This window comes from Oreochromis aureus, linkage group 16 (assembly GCF_013358895.1).
Source record: "Oreochromis aureus strain Israel breed Guangdong linkage group 16, ZZ_aureus, whole genome shotgun sequence".
Classification (NCBI taxonomy): domain Eukaryota; kingdom Metazoa; phylum Chordata; class Actinopteri; order Cichliformes; family Cichlidae; genus Oreochromis; species Oreochromis aureus.
Window position 1 is genome coordinate 13,464,510 of NC_052957.1, and position 27,896 is coordinate 13,492,405.

A 27,896-nucleotide genomic window follows, 5' to 3' on the forward strand; every position below is an offset into this window, starting at 1 on the left:
TACTTAAAAGGTTGGAGAGTAATAAGTAATTATCCCTCCAGCACCTCAGGTTGATGTTGGGGTCCACACAGGGTGGGTTTTAGAATATGATGTGAGGAGGGAGAGAGAGAGAGAGAGAGAGAGAGAGAGAGAGAGAGAGAGAGAGAGAGAGAGAGAGAGAGAGAGTGTGTTTTTTGTAAGATTTTGCTTTTATTTCTACTTCTTTTGTGTTTTATTCACCTTCTATTGTGTTTTTGTGTGTTTTTGAAGCATTTTTCTAGTTGCTGGTATTTTCCAGCAACTGGTATTTGCACTGCATTTGACCTCTCAGGACCAATAGTCTTCTAACCCATCCTATATGGACACATGTAAATGGTCCTGTTGTGTCACACTTGAATGAACTGCATAGTAGCAAGGGTTAGCACCAAAAAGTATTATTTTCTTGACCAAAACCTGTTTCAACAACAAACCACATTGTTTTGGTGAGTAAACCAAACCCCAGAGGACACTTCCTCCTGTGTTTTCTGTCACGCCAGCAGCATATAACAGAAGGGTCATATTTAATGGTCAGGGATGGCATCCTAAAGCATTTCCAGATGACAGCCTTTCCAAAGTGCAATTCAGACTATTGTGACCAAAATTATTATTACAGAAATAAAAACTTCATCCTAACAAAACAAACGAGCAAAGCCATTTTCAATTTGGCTTTTTCTTCCCTTTTTTGCTAACCTGGAAAAACTATCTCTTGCTCCCCAGGGATTCCTGAGAGTAGATGTACCTTTTCTCCAAAGGCCTTTCTTCAGCCTTTGGAGAAAAGGTACATCAGACTGATAATATTCTCATCTTAGCTACAAAGAAAATATTAGGTGCAGTCAAACTTTTCTTTGTCCCCCCCCCAAAATGTTCTTAAAAATGTTCATAAGCCTAAGGTGGGAAATACTTCTCACATGAATGCTTCTTATAATCATATTACCCATGATGAACACTGGTGTTTTTGGTATTCAATTAATGCATTCATTCATACAGCCTAGTCCCATATTACACCCTTAAAATCCAGCATATTGCATTTGATGCATATGCCAAAGTGTCCCTCCAGGCTTTCTCTCCACTTCAGCTCTATTTGCATGTCTAAAGCAGCAGAGTCATTAAAAGGCAACCAACCACAGCAGCACAGTCTCAGTGCTGAGTACCTCCCTGGAGCTGCTGAAGCATCGTCAGCCTTTGGAGAAAGCGAATCAGAGAGTCACTACAGGTCCCCTATGGGAGGAGAAAAGAGCTCTTATTCTAACTTGGTGGAAAATGCTAGCACCCATAGGGGCACTGTTACACACAGCTGGGATAATAAGTATCACAGGGAGACCCACGATCTACCAGCGAAATTAGACCAGCACATGGATTTCTTCCCCTATTCACCGATGCCACCAAGCTGACTCATCCCAAAATACCAATGAATATCTCCCCCCTTGCTGTAGCAGGGGCTATTTGAATGTCTGAATCAGTGTGGCATGTAATACAGGATGTGGATTATAGGACCACAGAGTAAAGTGGATGGGGTGAAACAGTCTGGGCCTATGAGATGCACTCTCTGGACAGCAGGCTGGAATTGAAACACTTAAGCATACAATTCACACTGCACCCATTTTCCAAAAGACTTACTAGTTCCAGGTTTTTTACACTGTTTTATACCTTCCTAAACCACTTAACACACAATTACATTTTCAGCTCCTCTTTACAGCTACATAGCTTCACACATCTTTCTCCACAGTATTTGACATTGTTATTTCCCCAAAACATGACATGCACTTTTTTATTTTAATTTCAGGATCAAAAAATGTTATAGAATTTTTTTTAAATGGCATCAAGAAATCAAATCAACCTTAGAAAATCTTTTTGTTTCCCCAATACTGCTGCTACTATGAATCCTTCGTATACTGAGAGATACCCTACCCTATATACAAAGACTGTTCTTATATAGGGGTTCTTGAATTCATTATTATCAGATGACTAAATTACTTCACCAACTCAGAGCAGATTCTGCAAGAATTTTTTAAAGTAATGCATGGATCAGCCAGAGAGTCGTGGATTCACATTGTTATGCAGTCAAATCAGTAGCGGATTGCAGCGGATTGGAGCTCAAGCCTAGGATTACATTTGTCACAGTAAAATTGTACTACCAATGTTAATTTCAAGCCATGAGCATAAGACTCAGCAAGTGAAAGGCATATTGCATTGTTATGTTCAAAAAGACCCTGCTAGAGATATTAACGCAATGCCTTTATCAAGAATAAGCATTATTTCTATGTAAGAGGACAAATACATGCTTCACTTACACAAAAGTCTTAAATCACTGAAAGCCCCCTTCCTTACTCCTAGTGGTTTCTTGTCTTTTTCCCCTATCTCACAAGCTCAGTCCCCTTTCTCCCACTCTGCCATTCAGTTTAATAGGTTAGCATGAATAGCTGTGACCGAATATAATGCCTAAGACCTGCTTGCAGGCTATAAATGCAGCCCTAATGGCAAAACCATTATACCATTTGGTAGACTCTGCTGTAGTGAATGTGTTGCTGCAGGAAAACTGAGGTGGTGGAGGGCACGAGGCGCGGTGGGGGATGAAGAGCTCGTTTTTTCCATTAGCTGATTGAACTGGAACCACGTCATGTGGGCTGCCAATTGTTTGCCTCGCATCGAACACTGCTAAGATGTAAACATCTCAGTTAGGGTGTTCTGGAAAGTGTCATATAAAAGAACCGTCCTGCCAACAAGAGCACTTCTCCATCCAGCAGTAAGACACAGGTAGTCTGTTAAGTGGTTGCTCTAGTACATCTTTCAGAATGATGTTTTGTATCATCCACCCCATGTTTTCATGAGCCAGAGTGAAGGCCTAATGGACCATAGCGTGCTGGAGTAGCTGGCTGGCTGTCTTAAACAACACATCTCATATTAGGCTCCAACGTTTACTGAAGTGCAATGTCAGATTTAATAAATGATATATATAGTTGTGCTGACTCTATTGCTGGAAGTGGTGTGAGAAGAGGAAGGAAGATGAGAGGCTTTATAAAACATAAGTGTTCCTTTTCTTTTTAACCAGGTCAACAGCCAAGATGGTACTATACAAAGAGTGGGGGAAGGGTTGTGGGGAGGAGGTGGTTTGTGCTGCATAGTAAAGAACATAAAGTAGTTCATGTTGGGTAAAACAGCATATTTTTACCCAGGATAAAGATGTTTGTCTTGGACAGTCTGGGGGAAAGACATGCACTCTGAAACCACAAGAAAATGTTTGGTAACATGAGCGTAAAACCGTTTGTGAAGGAGGCAGAGTTTAAAGAGGAAACAGCCAAAAGAAAAAAGTAATGGAGAAATGGTTTCCGCCAGAAGTAGCTTCCATTTATAAGTCTATATCCAATGTCAAATGCAGATTGATGACAATGAGATGTTAAAGATGTTAGATGTTAAAGGAAATTGTATAAAAGTTAACAGTGTAACCTTAGTTTGCCCTCACCTGTTTTCCTAAATGCTTCAGCTGATACAGTAATTATCCACTTTGCCAGGGTTTCCAAGAGTAACCACTTGCCACAGGTTTTGTTGTGATTTGCAGCTTTGCTTGTATCTGCATTTCAAAGACCTGCCACCTTTAAGAGATAACTAACCATCGCACGAGCCTTGTCAATGGCTGTGGCAGTACCGTCTCACAACCTGAGTGACAAAGCTTTGCTCTCAGATACTCTGTTATTTAGTCTAATCACAGAGATCTTATGCAGAATCTGAGTCAAACATTTGAGCCATTAGATTCTCTAGTATTAGAAAAATAATTACTTCAGTTTCACTGACAGGAGCGAGCAAACAGAATGCTCTCTAAATGGATTTTCACTTGTGCAGGGCAAAATATTATAAAGCTTGATGACTGATGCTGAATTTTCTTGAGTTATGTTACCAGAGATATATTTAGAAGAGAAGAGGCCCAGCACAAGCCAGTGCATTAATGAGCATAAACACTTGATTTATTTAGACTACCTCTTCATGTTGAGCTGTAGCATTTCTTGCACAGTTCTTATCTTTTCTCCAAACATTCACCAATTTCACAGTTTTCCTCTCAGTCCTCCTCCCATGTGATTAGTGAATACTTAATGAAGAGAGCCAGCATGGGATGGTGAGCTAAACTAGGTTCACCTCATCCAAGGAAGAAGTGTCCCTGTGCCTTCATACCTCATATAGTCACATGCATAGACATAGACACAGTAGTTTTTCCTAAACATATGTAAACAAGCAAACACTTAAACCTCTTTAAATTTAAAAGATGACTTTGTTGAACAAATATGAAACATAACATTGATATATTTTTGAGATCAGTTTTGCAACTACCACAACTGAAAATTCATAAATTCATAAAAATGAACACCTTCAATGGATGAAAGGTGGAATCTGCCATGCATAAAGCTTTCTTGCTTCAACCCATAACATCTAGGGTCTGGTGTTCCCTTTGCTATTAAAGTATTTGTTTCCCTCATGTCACAATCCCAAGATTGTAATCCCAATGCACTTTATATTGTTAGGTAAAGACCCTAGAATAACACAGATAAAGTAGAGATCCACAAAAAACAAGGCCAATTTCTCCAGGACTGGCTGAACAAGAACCCAAAAAAATGCATCACATGATCTACAGGTAAGTTATGCAACTGCTCATCAAAGTGCATATGTCTACAATCAGAAAGACACAGCAGACATTTGACCTTCATGCCAGCAAGAAGCCTTTGCTGACCAAAAAGAGCACAAGAGGAAAACAACCGTTTTTAGTCTATGAGCGAGCCGTTATGTGGTCTGAACAGACAAACCAAAGCTAGAGTTGTTCGACCACAGGACCCCTGGACATGTTTGGCACAGTTTTTCAGAGAAATACCTTATACTAACTATGAATCATGGTTGTGGATATGTTAGGGTTTTGGATGGCTTTGCTGCCTTGGGGACAGGGCAGCTTATAGTCACTGATTCAGCGATTAATTCTGCATCATATCAAAAAGTGCTTCAAGATAATGTGAAGCCATCTGTCCAAGAGTAGAGGTTGGACAGGAAATGGAGCTTTTAGTGTGATAATAATCCTTAGCACTGCAGCAGATCCATTAAGGAATGAATCAAAATGAAAAAAATAAAGGGTTGTGGAATGGCCCAGACAAGAAAAAAAAAATGATTTGAATCCATGTGAAATGTTGCTGGGGAGTATCTGAAATTGGCAAGAAAATCATCAAATATAGTGCAGCTGAAAGAATTTTGCATGGTGGAGTGGTCAGAAATTTCAGCATGCCGATGTCAGAGACTGGTGGACAATTATGCAAAATACCTACATGAAGTTATTTCAGCTAAAAGAGGGGCAGTACTAGCTTCTGTGGCTAAGGATATACCTACTTTTTCCTCAAAAGAATATTCTATCTAGCAATATTTTTGCTTTAACAAATATTTGAAATGTCAAAAAGACAGTGTGAAATGCTTACTTGTACAAATATGTCAGAAAAAAAAGACAACAATTGCCATGGCATATGTTTGCACATGAGTTTGTGCCAAGTGAACACCTAAACATACATGCAGATGTCATGTAGGTTATGAAACCATGCAGTTAAAGTTAATGCGTGAAAATATATCTGCAGCAGCATCAGTCAAAAGTATGCTGTGATGTATAGTTAAATGCATTCTGTGAATTAGCCTGATCTCATTAGATCTGACCTTCCATGATGTCTGCAGCAGATGTAAATCTATATTTAAAGTTGAAGAACATAAGTTTTTGACAGTCTCACTCAACCTGAGGACTAACAAGTATTCATTACTCTAAAAAAACATATCCATTACTCAGAAATGACCATAAATGCATAGTAGGTTGCAGCTGACAAGGTGTTTATCAGTCTTTGTGGGAATGTCTAATTAAGTGCTGGTCTTCTAGCTCTTAGTCGTCTACCCTTAGACTGACTGTAGTCAGGCAGTGGCCCCTATGGGCTACCATTTGTAAAACAAAGCTGGTGTTGCTCTGCAAAGCCATACTGTACTTTTCAGTTAATGTGGTGGTGTTTGGGGGTGGGGAGCTGAGAAGTCAGACTCCCTTTTGCAGTGCACCATTGAATACAAATAGGTCTCCGTAAAGTGCGCTAGAAACGAGTGACTCAGAGAAACATGCTGCGGGTCATGTGTGAAGACACTGTCACGGGCTGGCACACTCGCGCACGCATGGAAACACATATTCACAGGCGTATAATGAGGCAGGCGTGCACATAGGCGCACCCGTTTACAGACAGGGGAAAGGCTCGCACACATATTTAACTGATCTAGCATACCTCCTCAATTTACCAGCTGCTCCTGTCGGAACCAGTCTTGACTAATGACCACCTATTTGATCGTTTTACTTCGTCCCAGCCTTTAACCCTTGCAGTAATGCAGTCATACTTGTCCTCGGATCGTGGGAGGTGAGTGTTGTTGTGACTGTGGTTGGCAGAGGGGACTGGGGGGGCGCTCTGCTCTGCTCGGCGCAGGACGCAGGAGATAGTCGCTCTCCAAGGTGCTGAAAGTCGGAGCGCTCCCTCGTCAGTCTCGCCTGCTGATGATGAACGTGACCTCGGCCACAAAATCAAAAAATGACTGGCTTCAGCCGCGAATGGGTCGATTTTTTATACTCTTTAACTTCTACCCATGTGGATTTTTTATTTTCCGCACAACTGCTGGATGTATACACACATGTGCAACAAGACTGGCTGCTGCTTTCTAATATTCACCTCCATCGTGGGGAAATACTGAATTGACTCCGGATTCTCAGGGAACGCTATAGAGGATTTCTCGAGCAGTTTCTTTTTCAGTCTCTCTTTCTCTGTCTGTAACGCATGCAGTTGGACTTGAACTGCGATATTGTCTCGAAAAGGTGAGTCGAATGAGGATAATCATGAAGAAGACCTACTTTTACGCGGATGTCTTTTTCTCTGCAAGGGGAAAAGGGGAGCAAACCTCCAAAAGGCTGTTGTTTAGTTGCTTTTAAGCACATCATCACGACAAGAGGGCGGATTACAGTATCTCGTGGAGACTGGTGATTTCAGCCTGTGGATAGAGTGAAGTTTCCAATAGGCAAGGCGACTATTTGTAATCTGTCTCCGCTCTCTGTGTTGGGGATCCTGCCTTCACACTTAGTGGATATCAGTCTTATTCAAAGCGGTGAGTGAGTTAGAGCTGTCGCTTAATACGCATCATAGAGATATTTATCTTCAGCTATATATTGCCCAACTGTCTGGATTGTCGATGTGTGTGTTTCCCCTTCCAAAGGGTTGACGCATTCTGGGTTAAATCATTGCGCATTTCTCAATATTTGCATGTATCTGCATGGAACATGGTTAATATAATAAGAGGTGGTTACAAGAAACCCAGAGTCGGAGAAGTGATTACTATCATTACTGGCCTGGAGGAGAATTGAAAGCGTTAATGCTACCTGTTGTCTCTGATGCCTCTCATAAAGTTTCAAATTGTAATATCTGATAGCTTCGGTTTTATTTAATGGGGAGAAGACGACCGTGAGGAGCTCACTCCACCCACTTTAGATAATCAGTGTTATAACCCTTCCCTCTGTTGATGGTCGTAGCTGTTGCTGTGATTTTGAAAGAGGAGAATAATTTGCATCTAATGCACCACCAGCACACTAACGCATATAGACTGCATGCTTCTTATGTTAGCAAATGTTTTTATATTTGTTTTCACCATCCCTGGCTTTAGCTTTATGTGTAAGATATTTTCTTTTGTGACAGAGCAATGATAAAGAATCCCGAATGATCTCTATTGAAACATTGGTGCAGCATCTGTGCACCGTAAATAAAAGATACCCTACATAGGCCTAAGCCAAACAAAAAAGAGAAAAAAGGGGGGGAAAGTATTTAAAAGGTAATTTTGGTTTGTAAGGATGTGCAAAACAGCAGCTGGGGAGTCATCATCCATCATATCATCTTTTATTTTTTCCACTGCAGCTCATTTCCTTACGTGATGGTGGTGATAATGAAGCCCTGGACAGATCCGGAGAGGATACAGAGAGGCTAAGGATGACATCCACACAGCCGTTTTGAACGTGGATGTCAATGCCGCGGCAAAGGATGGGCCTTCTCCTCTTGACTACCTTCGTCCCCCTGTTGGCCCTGAGCGCTGTGTCACCGGCCACGGTGGGTAACCCCGAGGATTACGCCGCAGACGAGGCGGAGCGGACCGTCGGTGAGAACATTGTGTTTGATGACTACCGGGGCAAGGGATGCGTGGATGACAGCGGCTTCGTCTACAAACTGGGGGAACGTTTTTATCCGGGACACTCGAACTGCCCGTGCGTGTGCACAGAGGACGGGCCTGTGTGCGACCAACCCGAGTGCCCGAAACTGCATCCAAAGTGCACCAAAGTGGAACACAATGGATGCTGCCCTGAGTGCAAAGAGGTGAAAAACTTTTGCGAGTACCGAGGGAAAACCTATAAAATTCTGGAAGAATTCAAGGTAAGCAATGAGTAGATTATGATTCAGCCTTTGAAAAAACATGTGTTTACCAAAGTCCACTAGCAAAACTCTAGCACTGAACATGAATATTCCACCAACAATCACCACTTTGCATCCTATTTATCTTTATTGACGACTTATTGATGCTCAAGACCCATCTTTCCAGTTCATTTGGTAAAACACAATCAAGCAACACGCAGGGTAGATGTTTTAAAACAAAACAGGTCTGTGACAATCATATACATTCACAGCAACACCTCTATGGTCAAGGTAAACTGAAAAGTTAATTCAAACATAATGTAAAAACCACGTCTCATATTTTTCTTTCCTTTTTAGTCTGTCAACTTGTTGACAGCAATCATATTTGATCACATTTACTGATGAAAATAACAAAATGTAACACAACAGTGGCGCAGATGTGATCTGGTGGGGCTGTTAGGGTTCAAATTAGTGAGGCTTTGTATTTGGGTTTAGATCAGTCCTTGGCATAATGTGAAAGTAAGCTCAAAATGTGTTTATTGGCCAAGGGCACCAAGATGGCTGCCACCCAAAGTGATGTCATCCTTCAGCCTGCTTCATCAACTGAACATTCATCCAGCATTACCAAACTGACAGATGCTATAACAGTATTTTAATACTGTGATTTGTGGACACTGAGTCATCACTGGCAGCTCCAGTTTCCCCGTGTCTGTTGAAAAAAAGGTTTCTACCCACCAGTGTCTCAGTGGTTGTTACAGAGCATGACAGTACTGCCTGATTATAAATGACACTGGGAGCATGACAACTACAGTCTGTGTTTAAATTGTTGCTGCCCATGAGGAAACCTCCTCATTCACATTTCTCACTACTGGATTGAGGCAGTAAGTGACTGAAATATAATATGACATGTCATAGCCAAAACAAGGGTATAGCTCTGTGGTTAATCATAGCATTTGTTCATGTCTGTGCAAATGTATCAGTTACCAGTTAAGATAAGTGCATCTATTGCGGTTGTCAGCCAAATGCTATAAGCCTCCAATGGTAAAATGAATTTTTGCGGGCTCCACTTTAGTGACATAAATTAGCTTTTGAATGACGCAATCAATCAAAAATTCAGTTTTTTTGTTGCTGTACATAATAGCTGTGAGTTTATCCCATTATGGAGTTACCAGTTACACAGTAGAAACTAATGTTAGAGGTATGTTCTCATCATCAGCAACATGAAAAACTTTCTATCAATTTTGTGAACCTCTGCCAAAGATGTAAAATAAGACAAAACTAGATAGGAGATTTCTTATAACAGATCTACTCTGAAGATAATTCCTGTAGTTAGAATTTTTGTTTTTCAAAACCAGCTACCAGCATTTGCAGATCAAAATCAGAAGACATTAGAAGCAAAAGCCTGCACTAGCTCCTTAGACAAGGGTTATTGTATTCAGATAGGATTTATGACCCCAGCAAATATCTGTTAAGTGTGACCGGGCCACAGCTGGGGAACACAAGTTGTTGGTTACCCTTTTGAAGACACATAAAAGGTACTCAAGAACTAAATGAATAATTGAAAATAGCCTTTCAAAAGCTCAAAAGCATCTTCAAAGCTAACTTTGTCAGTTGTAGTTTGCAGGAGTGGGTGGACTACATGTGCGTGCGTGTGTGTGCTTATACAGTCCAATAAATCTGACTATTTCTCATAAGGTTTCCTTTGCAGGGTTAAAAAATATTGATCTTATGCTGTCAAATATGCAATGGAATGCACAATATCTATGTATCATTAAAACTGTTTTCTAAGATGAAGACTGCTTTTGAAAAATGTAAAGTACCATACATAAAATTAATTTTGTGCATAGCTTTAATTATGCTTTTTGGTAACTTAAAGGAAGTGAATCCAGGAGTGCACACAACATAGAATATCAGATTATGAAGTGTTTACATCTATAATAACTCTGTAGGTCTGTTTTAGGTATTTGACCCGGTTAAGTACCAGATGATCATCTTTTTGTATTTACAGCAACTTCTAGTGAATATAGACACTACGGTATATTTCCTTTTGTCTTCCTTTTTTGCTTGCTGTCCAAAACTCCAAGAAAACATGAAGTGTTTTAATGTAGTTTTACAACAGCTTCAAGGTAAAACAAACAAAGCTCTCTGTAATGTCAGAACATTTTGCATAAGAAAATAATTAGCATGCCACTTGAACGGAAAGAAAAAGAAAAACTGACGCATGCATGGGGCTAAAGAGTGAGTTAAGCCAAGCAGGTGTGTAGACAGGCCATCATAATTAACTTTTCTGCTACAGTTTCTCTGGAAATGCATTTTTTTGACAAATCACAAGAAATCAAACAGCACAAGGAGGGAAAAAATAGTGCGCTAATGTTTATTCATCAGTTTTTAATGTAAAACCTTTTAGCGGCTGTGGGATTCATCTGCATTATCAGCTAGAGGCGCAAAGAGGCATTGCATTGGAGTTCATGCCTTTGTTCAGAACTGTTACAGTACGTCTCTATTAGGTGCCATTCTGTCAACAAGTCTGTCAACAATATTGATATACGAATATCCATTCAAAGATTTTAATATTCAGGTGTTCTCTTGCCATTGTAAACAGAATGACATAAAGATTTCAAATGTTAAAATAAAGAAAAATGATATTGAAAAAACTGAAAAATGTTTTGCATTAGTAGGCAACCACAACTCTTGGTGGCATGAAAGTGACATAGTGTTCCCATTAACAAGGGGTGTGAGAGATTAGCCCATTTGAAACCCATGTACTTAATCTGTAATGATTGGTGTGTTTGCACGTCAGACACAATCAAGCTCCTGCAGCCCCACAGATTTCTGTGATTTTGTAAGGGCCACTTTAAGGGCAAAAGCTTCGCAGTCTGATGTAACATCTGATCTATCAATAGTGCATTTAAGAGCAAGAGAAGGGAAGGACATTTCAACATTACTTCAAGGTGAAGAACAAAAATCATTTGTTTTTATGGATTGTCTCGGTAGAAATTGCACTATGGTTCATAATGATCAACTTTTTTTAAAAAACAATCCATGCCCACACAAGTAGCAGTGTCTTAGTCCAAACTGTGAAAGTTGAGTTTCTTCAGTAAAGACATGAAAGCCTCAGAACCCCGCAGTGTTAAAGGAAATCAAAGGCCGTCAGTGTCTGATATGCAGACCCCTGTTTAAAGATGCCGACAGGTTAACCTTTGGTTTGGGCCTTGTTGGCATTTCATTTGAGGTGATTGTGTTGCATTGTGTAGAGGTTTGCATTTATATTCAGTAGCAGATGATGGAGAAGAGAAGAGAGACGAAGAGTCAGTATTTTGGGAAGATAACAAGAGAGATGTGGGCTGTTTAGAGCTTCTGGGAAACTGGGATGTCTGGCTATGAAGAACTGTTTTGTACAGTATACATAATTTGGCATCCACCAACACTTCATATTGCCACTTTCCTTATGCTGAAAACCTCATTATACTGTAGGCTGATCATTAAGTATATTGCACCTAAAGTATGCAATCATTATCATGCAAGTAGTATTGGGCATTCCTTCAACACAAAGCAGCTGACTCCAGCGAAATGTCAGCCTGTCATTTGTGAATCTAATGCTGGCATAACTCGTGCATCAGCAAATTGACAAATAGGTCCAAACTACATTTCCCACTACAGCTCATCCACTTAAAAGTTTTTGCTTGTAGCAACAAAGAATTTAATACTGATACTGTTGATTCAGCATTCAATTCTTTGTAAAAGTAGATGCAGTAATTTCCAATATCTTGTTTTATTGCCATGTGAGTGAGTCATGCCACTCAACCATAGTAGGTGTTTCACCTACAGGGTTTTCCATCTGATGAGGAAGGGACCAGTCCACCCAGCATGGCTGCCGGTGTGCCTCTGGCCTCAGCGCAGCTGCAATCAAGAACCAGGAGGTATAGGGTGAGTTCAGATCCCAGATCTTCAGGCTAGGGCTGGGATGTGAACTCAGATGTGAAGAATCCCATCCATGCTTCTTATGACCACCCTCCCCCCTAGGGAAGGGATGCAGATTTGACAAAGGTGGGAGGGCTCTAATATGTTCAGTAACAAAGGTACACACAGTGCAAATCAGCCATCAGATCTTGAATAGGTTCTCATTTAAAGACAAACAATTTTAATTTGTGACTAATAGCCTTAATGCTTGAGTTCTGCTCACCTTTCACTTAATCCGCATGAGACAAGTACTATTCAGTGGAGTGCACTTAAGCCCTGTACCAGATTTAGATGTTGAGGAAATCTCATAAATGCATTACTGCAATCAATGTAAATCAAACACAGTGGTTGGATTTTTTCATGTCTCTGTTTTTTGGTAACTTTTATTATATCTGTACTTTTCTATCACTGCAGTGATCTGGTGAAGTCACAGAAGCATTCTGTGAAAACATGTCTGCAGACAATTATAATTTGTTTAAAATTGTGCACACACACACACACACACACACACACACACTGAGCTGCCCACACATCACACACAACCACAGTAAGTTGTTGTGCTTTTAACATACCTATGTGAGAAAACATCCATAAAAGCTGTTAAAATTATTGCTCAAATTGATTTTCTTATCCAATTTGCTGGAGGCAACAATAGTCGCAATTAGGGGAAAAAAATTGTTAAGTGCAAACAATTTGACCGCACAGAATGTCAAACACGTTTTTATGGTTTTGACATATTTGCACTTGCAGAATTGGTGTGCAAGTGTTAGTACTGCATGTTTTTCATCCTCATCCTCAAGTCCTTTCTGTCTATTCTCTGTGTTATTTGACCACTGGTAAAACATTGTTTTGACTTGAACAACAGAGCATGCAGTTTGACTGTCAACTCATTCCTGTCACTGCTTTTAACAGCATGAGTATATTTCCTGTGACCCTGTCATCCAGTCTCAGAGTATTTTGCATTGCCATTTGCCCTGCTGAAGGTTACTTGACTATTCATTGCTTCCCTGCCCTGTCTCTGTTTGTCTCAGTGTGCGAATGAAAAGCATGGCACTCGATTGACTCTAATAGCCAGCCAAAAAGATGGGGACAACAGGCGTCTTTTCCTCACCAAAACATCTGGCAGCAAGTCTAAATTCAGTACTAGTGCTCCATTTTCTTTTGTAAGTCTGGGCTTAGGCATGACTGATCTTCTTCACGGTAGACCTCACACAAAAGGACGCATTGAAAGCACCAGGCATGGCTGAATACATTGAAGGATTCTCAGCAATGTGTCAAAGGTGCATGAAGAAGTTTTCTTTTCCAATTGCATTTTTAATATACTTTTTCCCGTAAAGCATCTGAACTAGCAGGCTGCATTACAGGCCGATCTGGCAGATTAACCTACAGAGAAATACCACTTTCAAATTAATTTATTTTAAAGGTCAGTCGTGATAGTGAATAAAAACTGCTGTCTCTCATAGCCACAATCTCCAGTCTGTACTTTAATACAACTTGTTACATCTAGAAACACCTAGGGATTAAATACATGCACATATATTAAAGTAAGAACCCAGTTCCCTCTTCTGTGTCAGTTTTTGGATGAAACCTTGTTCAAAAATATTTATTCACATTTGTGTCGCGTTTGTACCTACCCACTCATGTTATCCATTGTTTTTATTATACATGATTTCATGCAAGTTTCTGTCTGAATGGATTTCAAGTAGCTCCTCTACAGCATCTACTCTGGTATCTGTACCAACTGAGCTTTTTCAGCAATTAAGAATGAGTCCACTTTTATTTCTGCCTGCTCAAGCTCTGCTGCATTCTGGTTGCAGTTCCTCCCATCTTATCAGTGATGTTAAAGGAGGAGAAAACAATGGCATTTATCAGGACTCCTGCTTGTAACTTCCACTTTCATTTTAGCATATCATGCAACAACTACCCACATTGACCTGAGAGACAAATTATGTGAAAGACATTGTTGGAAAAAGTAGATAAGGTATTTATGTGCCACAGTGGAAACGCATTCCTACACTCTTCTGTGGAGCTGTTGAATCCACTTTTCAGGCTCACAGCTTCACTTCAGGATTAGCTAGTGCTATAATCAAGTCTATAACTGTGAAACATAAGGTTCTCCCCAGGGTTTATCCCTAAAGCTTTATTGTTTCGTTGTGAATATGTATCATATTACGTTATATCTAAATTGATTATCTAAATGGATCTGTTCTCATTGTAAAATACACAATTAGATCCATATGTTTTGTTTTGGTTAAGATTGGATTTGGGGGTTTTTGGTCAATGATAATGAAAAAAATCTATCAGTTAAGATTTGGTTTTTCATACTTGGATTAAAATCATTTACAGTCTGTGACTGCAAAAATGTTGCATTTCCTCCCTTGAGATGTTCTGCCTGGCCCTTGCTGCTGGTTCTTTCTCCTTCCAGGTTTGTCTTCAGTAACTGAAAGGCATGCTCTATTAGGTTGGGATCAGGTGACAGGCTTTGCCGTTGAAGAATACCCCATTTCTTTGAGAAAGCTCCTAGGCTGCATGTGGAGGATGTTTTAGGTCAAAAGCCAAATGCTGCAAAAAAAAACGTCCTGTTTGTTTTGTAGCATTTGGCTGAATCTAAGCACAGAGTAAAGCCCTGTACACTTCAAGATTCATCCTACTATCAGTACTTCTATCAGCAGTCACATCATCAATAAACAGTAGTGGCCCGGTTCTGGTGGCAGCCATAGATGTGCATACCATGCTATAACATTACTTCTACCAGATAAAGTGGTATGCTACAGCTGTTTCTCATCCTTGTGCATACTTTTCTCTTCCTATCATTCCGGTAAAAGTTAATCTTGATTTCATCCATCCAGAGACCTTTTCTTTGTCAGAAATGTGAAGGCTCTGTCAGAAGTGTCCAAGGCACAGACTAATCTGGCCTTCATGTTCTTTGCACCACATTGTAAACCTACAATGTGAATGTGTCTCTTAAAGGTTTAGACAATGATGCACCTACCTGCCTGATAGTGTTCTTGCTTGGCTAAATGTTGTAAAGGATTTTTCCTAAACAAAAAAAGTGGACTTTGGTGCTGTTGAGCTGGTCAGTGCATTCCTTCATTTTAAGAATTCCAAGCATGGCCACATATAAAGTTTTTGATATCTGTCTAAGTAGAGGTCGGTGGATTGATGCAATATCAATAGTATTGGTATTCAGCTGATGCTTTGTTTCTACCCTCTAAGCTCAGCAGATTTTTTTTTTTTTTTTTGGAAATGAAAAAATATGACTCAAACATGCGCTATGAAAAATGCCTGAACATTTTTGTGTTGACTGTCACATCTATTTCATTTATAGCCTGTGGCACATTTAAACAACAGAAGATGACCAAAAGTGCTTTAGAGACAAGCACATTTAAATTCCAGGTCTCCGAAAAACCCAGTTTTCAAAATACGTGAAAACCGTGAAAAAGTTGTTGTTGTTGTTTTTATATTATTAACTAATTACTGTAGAAAGTAATCCCAATCATAGTAATCACAAATTTGTACTGAATATGCAAATTAGTGATGATTCATTTTATAAATCATGACACACTGCTCTCTTCTAGATGAGGCGCCTTTGCAGGTCAAAAGCATCAGTATTAGTATTCGTATCTACAATACTGGCCCAATTTACTTGGTATCAGATCAATACCAAAATTTTCAGTATCGCACAACACTACTAATAGGCTTACTTTGGTTTTTCAGTCTAATGATGACCTTTACTTCTATTGGCATCTCTTTGCATGTCATATTGAGAATTCCAGTGGATAGATGCAAGTTTAACACTTGGAATAAACTCTTTAATCGGCTTAACTTGTCATGGAATAACGAGGGAACAGGCTTCACCTGGACTTGAAACTGCTTGTCCATCAACTGATTTGATACTTTTGCACCTGGGGGACTACAGTGGGGGAAATATTTTGGATGCTGTGCTGAATTTGTAAATTCACTGACTTACAAAGAAAAGAACAGCCTATTTTACACTGTAATTTCATTTTAATGGAGAGAGACAGAATATTATCTAGAAAAAACATACAAGTTATGAACTGATTTGCATGTCATTACTTGAAAGTGCTTGAAGTAATTGATCCCCTAAAACCCAGCCAGAATTTTGGCTCTCACAGATTGCCTGCGGGCCCATAGATTACAGTCAATCAGTCAGTTTATCAGTTACAGATACTCCTGATCTCAACACGTTATGTTTATAAAGCACATGACGAGTTGTCCATAGAATCACTCAATTTTCTGTCCACACAATAAATTTCTTTCAATCTAACATCCTCACCACTGTGAGCAAGACCAAAGAGCTGCCAAAGGATCTCAGGGACAAAACTGTAGACCAGAACAAGACTGGCATGAACTACAAAACCATCTGCAAGAAGCTTGATGAGAAGGTGACAACTGCTGGTGCAGTTATTTGGAAATGGAGGAAATGTAAAATGGCCAACATCTGAAGCTTTGCAAGATCTTGGCTCCTGGGGTGAGGATGATCATGAGAAAGGTGATAGATCAGCCAAAAACTACACAGTAGGAGCTTGTTCATGATCTGAAGGCAGTTAGGACCACAGTCACCAAGAACTCCATTGACAACACACTACGTTCTAATGGATTAAAATCTTGCAGTCCCCACAAGGTCCCATTGCCAAAGAAGGCACATGTACAGGCCCTTCTTGTGTTTCCCAGTGAACATTTAAATGATTAAGAGAAGGCTTGGGAGAAAGTGCTGTGGTCAGATAAAACCAAAATCTAGCTATCTGGCATCAACTCGATCCACTGTGTTTGGAGGAAGAGAAATGCTGAGTATAAAGAAAAGAACACCATCCCCATACAGACATTATGGGCCTTTGGGCCTGTTTTTCTGCTAAGGATACAGAATGACTTAAACATACTGAGGGACTAATAGACAGAATCATGGACCATGACTCAAAACATACAGGCATACAAGGCTACAAAAGAGTGTCTAAGGAAGAAGTGCATCAGTTTCATGGAGTCTCCAGACCTCAATCCTATTGAAAATCTGTGGAGGGAACTGAAACTTTGCAAAGTAGCACCCAAGAAACCTAAAGGATTTCGAGAATTTCTGGAAAAATCCCTCATGAGCGAACCTGTTGACCAACTACAAAAATGTCTTACCACTGTGCTTGCCAGGAAGGGTTTATCCATCAAGTACTAAGTCATGTATTGTTTGGAGATCAAGCACTAATTTCACTCAATGACCTGGAAATCATTTTATAACCTCATTTTTTTGTTCTGCATTATTGGTTAATATTCTGTCTCTCCATTAAAATGAAATCACCATAAACTCCTTGAATTAAAGTATGAAAATCTGCACTTCAGTTGCATCCAGATATAAAATCCACACTAGTGCTTTACAGAGGCAAAGTTACAATAATGGTGCCAATGTCCAAATAAATATGAACACAACTGCATACTGTATGTAAAGCAAGTAATTTACATAATTAATAACTTCAATCAGTGTGGTCAGATAAGAGCATTTTTTGCATGGCACTTAAATTGAGTTATATAAAATCACTAAAACATGATAATGTCATAGTAACCAAAATATTTATTTGAGCAAGACTTTACTTTCTCATATAATGTATGTTATCATATTTTACTGTCAGTTTGTTTGTTTCCTTTCACTGAAATTCTACTCAAAACATTTAAAATTCTAAAATCTCATCCTGTGTGTTGTCTCTGGGTACTTGGAGACACAGTTCTGCATGTTAAGCTAATTAGTGATTCTAAATATACTGTATCTGTGGATGTGAACATAAATGGTTGTCTGCATCTCTTTGTTAGCTTTGTAATGGACTGTTTATTGTGCTCCTCACCCAGTGTCAGCTGGCAAAGGCTCGAGTCATCAGCAGCCCTAGTTAGATAAACAGTTTAAAACAAAGGATGGATAGATATCATGTCAGCTGGATTCTGTAGGCCTCATTAAATTTCAGCATGTGATGGTGCAAAGCTATATATTCACACAGGACAGCACAATGCCATGATGTATAAATTGATGCAAAATACTATAATATGGTGATATTTTTTTTCAAGATCTAAACACTTCTGGCAGTACACTATAGCTGAGTACATCTGCAGAAGCGCTGCCATGTTCCTGTTTTTATATTTACTCTGTATTTTGAATGTGGTTATCTGTGCCCACAGTTTGAGCATCAGTTTGGTTTTACATGCCAGATATGTCAGAAGTTTAGATCTCTGCTTGATGTCTTGGGACTTTCTTTTAAAAGCATCCCATCATTTCTTTTTAGTCTGATCATTTTAGCTAGTTTGATAAGTTTATTCAAGGGTTTTTAACATTTTCTGGGCCATGTTTATGCACCACATCCACGCATAATATTCATTTGGAATATTCTCTTCTAAACATTGTAATAAACCCATGGAATGTAGTTCATTATTGCAAACTAATCTTGCTTTAATATCCCCAATGAAACATATTACCCAATATAATCTTGATTTAACCTGAGCTTCTTCTGTTGCCAGTGTTTTTGCATTTTTATTCAAGTCGTAAATGTGATGGACTACAGAGCTACATCGGCTTTAAATATTTAATCAGTCTTCTCATAGTAATATGTTAGAGATAAAGACTTTGTTATTTGTCATGATTTAAAGCTTTATTCTTATATTGCAAATGCATATAAGAAATTAGTGATGATTTTCATCTACATTCATCAGAATTACAGCATATGTAATGCAAAGTTATCAGATGTTCTATCGTGAGGAAAGAAAGTTTAATAAGAGGAAGTAACATTTTAGATTTTTTTTTATCCATTTATTTATTTTGCATTGATTCAGAGAACTCTTTCTACATGGTCTTGGGAATAGCTACAATCAGTAAATGGATTGTATTTATTTTGCACAGTTTCCCCTATATCTCTTAATTTGAATGCTCACTTTCAGTTTCTAGCCACAGTGCATGCTGACTCCCATAAACTTCAATAAAAACATAAGGAGTTTTGACACTTTTATTATGTGTCACTTAATGCAATCTGCTCAGAAGAGATGGTAAAAGTAACACAAATACATCTTGAAATACCTTAGCCCTTTCACCTATCTCTGCACAAAAACAAACTGTGGAGCTCCTGTTGTTGTGGCTATAAATCCATATATTTTGGGATCAAATGCAGCTCAGATATTTGATGACACAGTTCCAAAGTACTACATTAATCAATTAAAGAAATCAGAAAAAATGAATCTGTTATAATGACTTAAGTGCAGGCATGAACTGGTTAACTTAGCATACTATACAAAATGGAAAAAGTCCATCCAAAGAAAATAAAACATACCTCTGCCTAAATATTAGCTTACACTGTAAATTTTCCATTGTATAGAGACATCCCATAAGGCAAACCCACACCAGCGGGGAAAACGATGCATAAATAGACAGCTGCGGATCTCCTTTTTTTAATGCATGAAATTCAATTCTGTCTGCTAGAAAAAAGAAAAAAAATATTGCAAGTTGGAATGCAACACTTGACCAACAGGGTAAAGACCCATGAACTAATCATTTAAAAGCTGCCACCACAGAGTTCACAGGAAATTCTGTGGTAGCAAATTAAAGGATGAGTTTGTAATTGATATGTTATGAATTAAAATTATTGACTGCTGCAATAAGTGAAATTTTATCCTTCAAATGAATAAATCATGAAGATTATAATCATAATGTGAAGCTTATTGTTTATGTTGCACTGGCCGCTGTCCACATAGATCAGCTTTCCCACCAAAAAAGTTAAGACCACAAAAGGGGTTATCAAATATGAAATATTATTACTGTCTAAGCCTGACACCAAATTGCTGATACAGCAGTGCAGAGACACACTCAAAAGGCTGTTTACTATGATGAGCAAAAAGAAAATCTAATATGATGAACAGCTGACCTTTTGTGATTTGGAAACAGTTTGTATTTTTCCACTCCATGAAATTGCATTACAGTTCATTTTCCGGTCAAGAGACTTTGTAAAGATAGAGTCAAGTATGAGGCAGCTGCACAGGGAGCTGCATAGTAGCTACTGATTTACATGTTGCAGAGGTGGTGAGATAAGTCTCTGAACTGTTTCCTGAGGCAGGCCACAGCAGAATGCAGCAAAACATTAAATATCATGAGCATTACTTTATAGACTCCCTTAGTTATTTCTCGAGATTTTGTTGTAAGCTAGCAGTAGTATAGGCTGTTTTTGTTAAGGCAAAACTACCCTAATAAAACTGGGGATGTGAATAATTTATTAACCTGTGTCTTTGTTTATCACAACACATTTTTTTCACGTATCTGAAACTATTAAGAATGTGCATATGAGAAAAACACGAGCATGCATGGACATGCACACACATACACACAAGGTGAAAGCTACTGAGTCATCTAACCCAGATTCCCTGTCTCTTTCCTCCTCTGCCCACAGCCGTCACCCTGTGAGTGGTGCCGCTGCGAACCAAATAATGAAGTGCATTGTGTGGTGTCCGATTGCGCCGTCCCAGAGTGTGTCAACCCTGTGTACGAGCCAGAGCAATGCTGCCCCATCTGTAAAAACGGTAAACACTCATCTCCTCTGGAAGTCAACTCAGATTCCTTAGAAGTCATTAAATTTTCATTAAACCAATGACAGCAAGTTTATCGGTGGTATCACCATTTGATGGCCGTGGCTTTAGATCAGGATGAGGATGTAATTGATGTTTTATGAATTAAAATTATTACCTTGGGCCCGTTGGACACTAATGAGCAGTACTAGTTTTAATTATAAATGACACACTAAGCAGAGTAAACATTAGCCCATTGATTAAAGGGATGGTAGGAGGGACTAATGGGTCCTCAGAGAGCCTTTTATTTCCCAGTGCCCCGGAGCCCTTGTCACACGCAACCAATCCCTAAATTAGAATTATAGGATTCCAATGGTTCATTGACTATTTACAAGGCGAGGTGAGAGATTTCCCTTTGCCAGCACCAGTCCTGAGGGACAGATGGAGCTTTATGAGTAAAGTACAGTAACTGCACTTTTGCAGTGTGAACCTGGCGTAAAATCAAATTCAAAGTCTAAACTTGACGTTGCATTCACTAAACAAAATGTTTTTACATTCTTGCTGAACTTAAATGACAAACTAATGAGAAAAGAAAGTGTATATGTATATATGTATATATTTAACTGCTGCTGACCTACAGGATAAAAGTAAAGGGAATAACTTAGTTGGAGGCAGATGCTAAATGCCCGCAGTGGCACAACTACAAACATTTTCTTCCTTGTATTTTTTCTTTCTCACCGTTGCTTGTTTTCTTCTGTTTCAACACATAAACACACATAGAGTGACACACACACACACCAAAGTAACAAGGCTACAGAAGCTGCTAGGAGAGAACTAATCCAGGCTGACAGGACACAGTGACACCCTTGGCATTTCAGTGGTAGGCCTGCTGTTTCTAGGTTACCCAAGGGTTCCTCATCAGGCTCTGGAACCAGATAAATCTCTACGGGAGTGGATAGCTGAGGGCTGCGAAGTGAGGACAATGAACGAATGCTATTTAGCTCTCATTTTTGGCCAAGGGACAATGAAAAGCAGACACCCAAATGTCCTCAGTTCAGTTACATATAGTCAGAGAGACAGATATTTGTGTTTTTCTTTACCTGTTACAAGTTTTAGTTTTAAATAAAAAATACAGTTATAGAAATCATTGCATTCAAACAAGGGCAAAAATTGTGCAACTAGGATGTGCAGTTAGGTTCAACGGCACAATTTATGTAGTTGTGCCTCAGGACACCATCACAGTGGAATTTATTGAAGTGAAGTTCAAACTTTCAGCCTTAATTCAAGGGATTTTACATAAGTATTGCAATAACTGGTTAGGAATTACAGCCATTTTAATACATAATCAACCCCCCATTTTTAGAGGCTCAAAATTAATTGGACAATTCACTAACCAGCAGTTTCATGGCCAGGTGAGTCCTGCCCACTTGTTACTTCATGGCAGTTAAAGAATAATTAATATCTGAAGCTGATTTAAAGCATTTGATTTGAATTTTATAGCTTTTCCCCACTATATTTAAATACAAGCCCCAAAGAAATATCAGTACAATTGAAGGAGGCTAACATTAGGCTGAAAAACCAAAATAAACCTATCAGAGAAAGACAGAGAGAGAAAGAGCAAAACTGTTAGGAGGGTCCAAATCACCAATCTGATAAATTATTACAAATAAATAAATTCACTGGCCAGCTCAGCAACACCAAAAGGCCTGAAAGACCACAGAAGACATTTATAGTGTATGATCACACAATTATTTCTGTGGTTAAGAAAGAACAACACAACACAAGATCACAAGATCATTGTCAAGGTGTACAAGTTTAACTTATACTAAAATTATCGCAAGAGAAAAGCATGGAGAGAAACAGCTCATGATCTGAAGCCGACCACATCATCTGTCAAACGTGGTGGGGGGCAGTGTTATTGCATGAACCCATTCGGCTGCCATTAGAACCAAGAGACAAGCATTTATTGATAATATCACTGCTGATTGAAGCAGAATTAATTCTGAAGTGTACAGGACTATACTCAGATTTTGCCAAATGCTGCAAAATGATTGGACAGCAGTTTATAGTACAAATGGATAATTATCCAAAGCAAACTGCAAAAGCAATCCAATAGTTTTCTCAAAGCAAAGAAATCTGGTATTTTATCAGTCATGTGATCACAATCCAATAGCCCATGTTATTCAGTTGTTAAATGCATAACTGAAAGGACAGAGACCTATAAACAAGTAGCATCTAAAAGTATTTTAGATAAAAGTCCACAGTACAAAAAAACCCCACAGCACAGCACATAACATCAAATGCACAGACTCTATATTTTTATGTGGTTGGCATTCAAATCTAGCTTTAAACAGGGAGGTCTACAGGTCATCATAGTTCAACTGTAATCTGGTTTACCAAAGGTCGTATGTGATCATCATCTCTTTTACTTTGTAGCACTGCTTGCTGACTTAGAATGCAAATTATATTCAAAGGATGCGTGAAGTAAATATCAGTGAGACTAAACTGTGATGATATGAGCCCATTCACAGCAACAGTTTGAACTCTCAGTTAGACATACTTTGAAGCAGCAGTAAGCAGAAAGCAGCATATTTAATAAGATGTTGACATCATCAGAATATATAATGTGCTGGGTCATAGAAACAGGTCCTGACCTCATCTGATAGACATATTATCCCAGCTGAAGCCACTTAGCTGTAACATGAGTCACTTTTAATTTTGGATCAACGAGCCAGCTTTGTTTTAATTGAGTAGTTATTATAATTAGAGAGTTGCTATGCTTATGGCTGTATGAAGTTCTAGGTATAATGTTTATCATCTATACAACTTAGACTGGATGACAACCAGTCGTTGTGTAAACAAATGCTAATTACCACTCAAGACAAAGTACATTTGAGAATAATAGGTCATATGAACAGGACTAAAGCATGACTGCTGTGCCTGGAAGGCATTATTGTCCTCCAGCAAGCCACACAATTGTAAGCTGACTAATGGCTCTAGGATTTTGGACAGACAGGTCATGTTGACTGTAGGCAGGGCTGAATCTGATTACCTTGAAATTTCCTTGGTTACTAAATACAGATCCCATGGAATTTTAATAATATTAAATTGATCCACTGGAATATCACAAAAACATGATGTGACTCCAAAATGAAAAACTGGAAACACTACACCTTTTTCTCTTTAAACATAAAGAATCAGTGTTAATAAAATGCATTTTGCAAGTTCAGCATTTCCTGTCAAATTACATTCCCTTTAAAAACATGTCTACAATATCCAGCTTTTTGTTGTTATTTATTTATTTATTTTTATTGCTGCTCTCTTTTTTCTTTAATCCAAACATTATGTAGAGGGCTTTGGTCTTATAATACAAAAAGGATTTTATCTTTTTTAAATAGGTTTAATTTATTGTGGCATAAATGATTAGGAGAGGCATAATTATAATATTTTATGAATGCAAACAATACTAAATAATACTCTTCTTAACAATCTAACAGTGTAAGATTTATATGGGACCAGCTTTAATCTTTATAAAAACAATCTTCTTACTGAACAAGCAAAACTCTTCAGGTAAATGCTAGTGTAAGTATACTACAGTAGCTTGTCATGGTAAAGCTTTGGGTTAACTTTGTGTATAAAACCTGCACATCCTGCTAAAATACTTTAAAGGGAAGAAAGTCACAGAAAGCAGAGTGAGAACATTTTCTTTAAAGTGTACTTAAATGCCTGAAAGTACTTGAAAAAGATTCTCTCTGTTATCTATCAACATGTTTACATTCACTACTTTTTACTTCAGAGATTTAGAAGGTGAATGGAAATTAATACTGAACAGATATAAATTTGAAAGGTTTATTTAAATTAATAATTTAATTACAATGTAACACTAACGTTCCATAAAAAACAAACAATCGTAACAGTCTCTGAAAATGAGTCATGCTTATTTCACAGAATACAAGACAACTGGATTTAATTAAATGGCCCTTGAGAAGACTTTATACAATTCTTAATACAATTTTGTCCCTAAAATGAGCTGCTTCAGTTACTACTTTGAGTTCTGACTGTATCTCCATACACCACATGTACAATTCCAGCTCAGGCAAAAGGTCCAGATTAACTTATTCTAGTGAAAGAAAGGTTTTAGGGTTGCTTTGTAAACAGAATTGTGCAGCGATGACCTAATTGCCAGTGGCTAAAATGTTACTGAGGAATATTTGACTCATTTAGTCCAATTAGTCACTGATTTAGGAAGTTTAAATGGAGCTATATGTGGGTACACAGTGAAAAACAAGATTAATCACCCATGTTCCAGTGTCTTAACTATATTTCAGACTTTTAAAAAAGCAACTTTGAACTAAACTGATATGACCTTGATATCTGGATGTCTTTCAGCTCACAAATCAGCGAATCAGTGCTTATGGTTGCCAAACTTTTGTCAGAGCTTTCTATTATTAGGCTGTAGCTTTTCAGCTTGGCACCTTTTTGGTGTTCCTTCCTGAAAACACCAGCAGAGAGGAAGAGGCAGCACAATAGAATAGTCAGCCAGTGGCAGTGCTCATTTCTGAGCTCCACATTCATTGAGCCCAACTGATTCAGCTCTAATCTTTATCATGAATTATATAGGCTACTGTAAATTAATCAGGGAATATGTAATTATGTCATTCTCAAAAAGAAATGAGTAGTATCCTGAAAATGGCTAGTGGTTCCTCAGTATAATAAGATTAAACCAACTACAGATCTGCCACTTCTTATCTGTCAGAATGCCGTCATTGTGGTCTTTTAACAGACATATCATAGAGGAGCAGTGCCATGGAGCTGGATACGGTTCAGGAACATATTCGCTTTGACATATTCTCTGAACAAGCTGCAGTTTACATTGTAATCCTTAGGCAGTAGTCAGAGAAAGTATGATGTGCTGAGACAGTTTTGACACAGGACAAACATTTTCTGACTTCACCAGATTTTATTGGCCACGAATTGATCACATGCTCGGACGAGTGGCCGCACGCCCTTCACATGGTGACAGGAAGCTCAGACTGTGTCCTTGCGTCTCCCTATCTAACGGGCTATAAACAATCACACTTGGCAGCAGCACGGGTCACCCTCCTCCCTCATCAACCTCTGCCGAGTTTGTCCTGTGACCTGTGCCAGCTGTCCAGAGGCAGAGCATTGAGAGTTAAGACTTGGCAAGTGCTCTCTATGTCTAAGATCAGATCCCATGCTCTTTTTTTTTTAAATAGAGCATAGGACCCATCTATGCTAAAGCAAAGGATGGGGGTAGCAGGCAGCCAGCAGCTCCCTTTGTCAATGTCACATGGAAATTTATGGCTTCCTGCATCTTTTATTTCTCATACAAGCACTGCCTGGAATTAAACCTAACTCCTTCGATGCATAAAGCAAGAATCTGTAAAATATTGGGAGTTGTCCCTCTGTAGACCATTCCAGCATTTTTAGCTTTGAGGTAAGGTTAAACTCATGCTCTTGATGTTCCCTGTGTCATGCTGCGAGTCAGCGTGACGTTTTAAATATTTAACCACAATCCTGATCTTTAGGTAACCTTAATCTAATGCCCTGAGTTACTTTTCCATAAAGCATTAACAAGCCTTTTTTTAAAAATGGAAAACAGAGGTGTTACTAATAATATTACCGATGGCCGCATTGTTTCCAACTGTTCCTGAAAGCCGTGACAGTGAGACGATGAGGCAGCATGCACAAAGGCAGGACCTTGAAATTGAAGCTGATAAATGAAATTCACTCTTTATTTATTTTATTACTGATACCTGTGCTTGTGTGTTAAAATGTAGGTGTGAAAAAGGCCCGAATTGTGTGACAGGTGAGAAATTCTACAGTGTACCAGAAATGTACCTCTGATCTTTAGGTTGACTATCTTGACACATTTACGTTGCTATCATTAAGCTACCAGTCCCTAAATCATATTCACGGGACACCAAGATGTTTCGTGAATATCAGGCGTGAAAGCTACTGTGTCTTCAAGAGTTATGGGACATATGAGTTTTTATGACTGCTCGTAGAGGAGTCTTGAATCTGGCAGGTTTTACAGAGGCGAACACTGAGAGCGATCCAAAGTCACCGTCACACCAATTGAGCTGCTGATTGCTTCATTTTAAATGATTAAAACTAGGATGAACTCATAGCACCTTCTGGCTCTCCTGTCTCTAGAGGTAGAGAAAGAGATGCACTACCTCAAATATCTCTGAGGCAAAGAGAAAAACAAATTAGATGTAATAATTTCAGGTGGTAATACAGATAAATCTTACAAATGTAATACCGTTCTTTGGCGTCCTGGAAAACAGATCCTAAAATTTACCCAGGATAATCTGTCTATCTGGTGAGATTATTAGAAACGCTGGTGTAAGGTGTTCTAGTCGTACACGGCACGTTTTAGAATTAAAGGAATCTTATCAACATCCACACAAGTAAATCCTACAGTGTTTAACGGATAAATCAGATGTCAAAATTAATCTGAGTTCTTTATTGGTTTGACAGTCAGCGTGTGTGAATGCGTGGAATGAAGCTGTGTAAGGAATTGCTAAGGAGTTCTGTGGCCTTTTCAAACAGACCGAAGTGATTAACACCATCCTCCCTACTGCCTCTAAAAGCAGCTTTCTCTCTCTTCCTCTGTCTCTCTCTGTACTCCAGCCTCTCTGTACTGCCAAGCCAGCGCCTGGCAGGCTTCTCTGCTTGCGGCGCATTAGGATGCAAAGCGCTCCATGTCGAGGGAGAAGGGGAGACTAACAAAAGCGCTTTAGTGTTGCAAAAACAAGCCCATCGGTGCATGCCCGTGAAAAGATCTGTACGTCTGCTCTGACTCCCCTAACTCCCTGCAGCTCTCTGCATCACTCCACCACCCCACTGCAAAGAGAAGCTCTCAGGAGAGACACATCCATTTCTTGTCGTTCTCATTCCCTCTTCTTCTGTTTCTTTCTTCCCTTC

At 38.9% G+C, this 27,896-nt stretch overlaps 1 protein-coding gene across 1 annotated transcript in view; it reads left to right on the plus strand.

The window, feature by feature from the left end:
- vwc2l (von Willebrand factor C domain containing 2 like) overlaps window positions 1-27,896 on the plus strand; it is a 70,355-nt gene that overhangs the window by 38,784 nt on the left and 3,675 nt on the right. Inside the window, exons 2-3 of the mRNA XM_039600074.1 lie at window positions 7,959-8,468; window positions 20,831-20,960. Of these exons, the coding sequence (XP_039456008.1) occupies window positions 8,061-8,468; window positions 20,831-20,960 (538 nt within the window). The 5' untranslated portion in view covers window positions 7,959-8,060. The remainder of the gene's footprint in view (window positions 1-7,958; window positions 8,469-20,830; window positions 20,961-27,896) is intronic.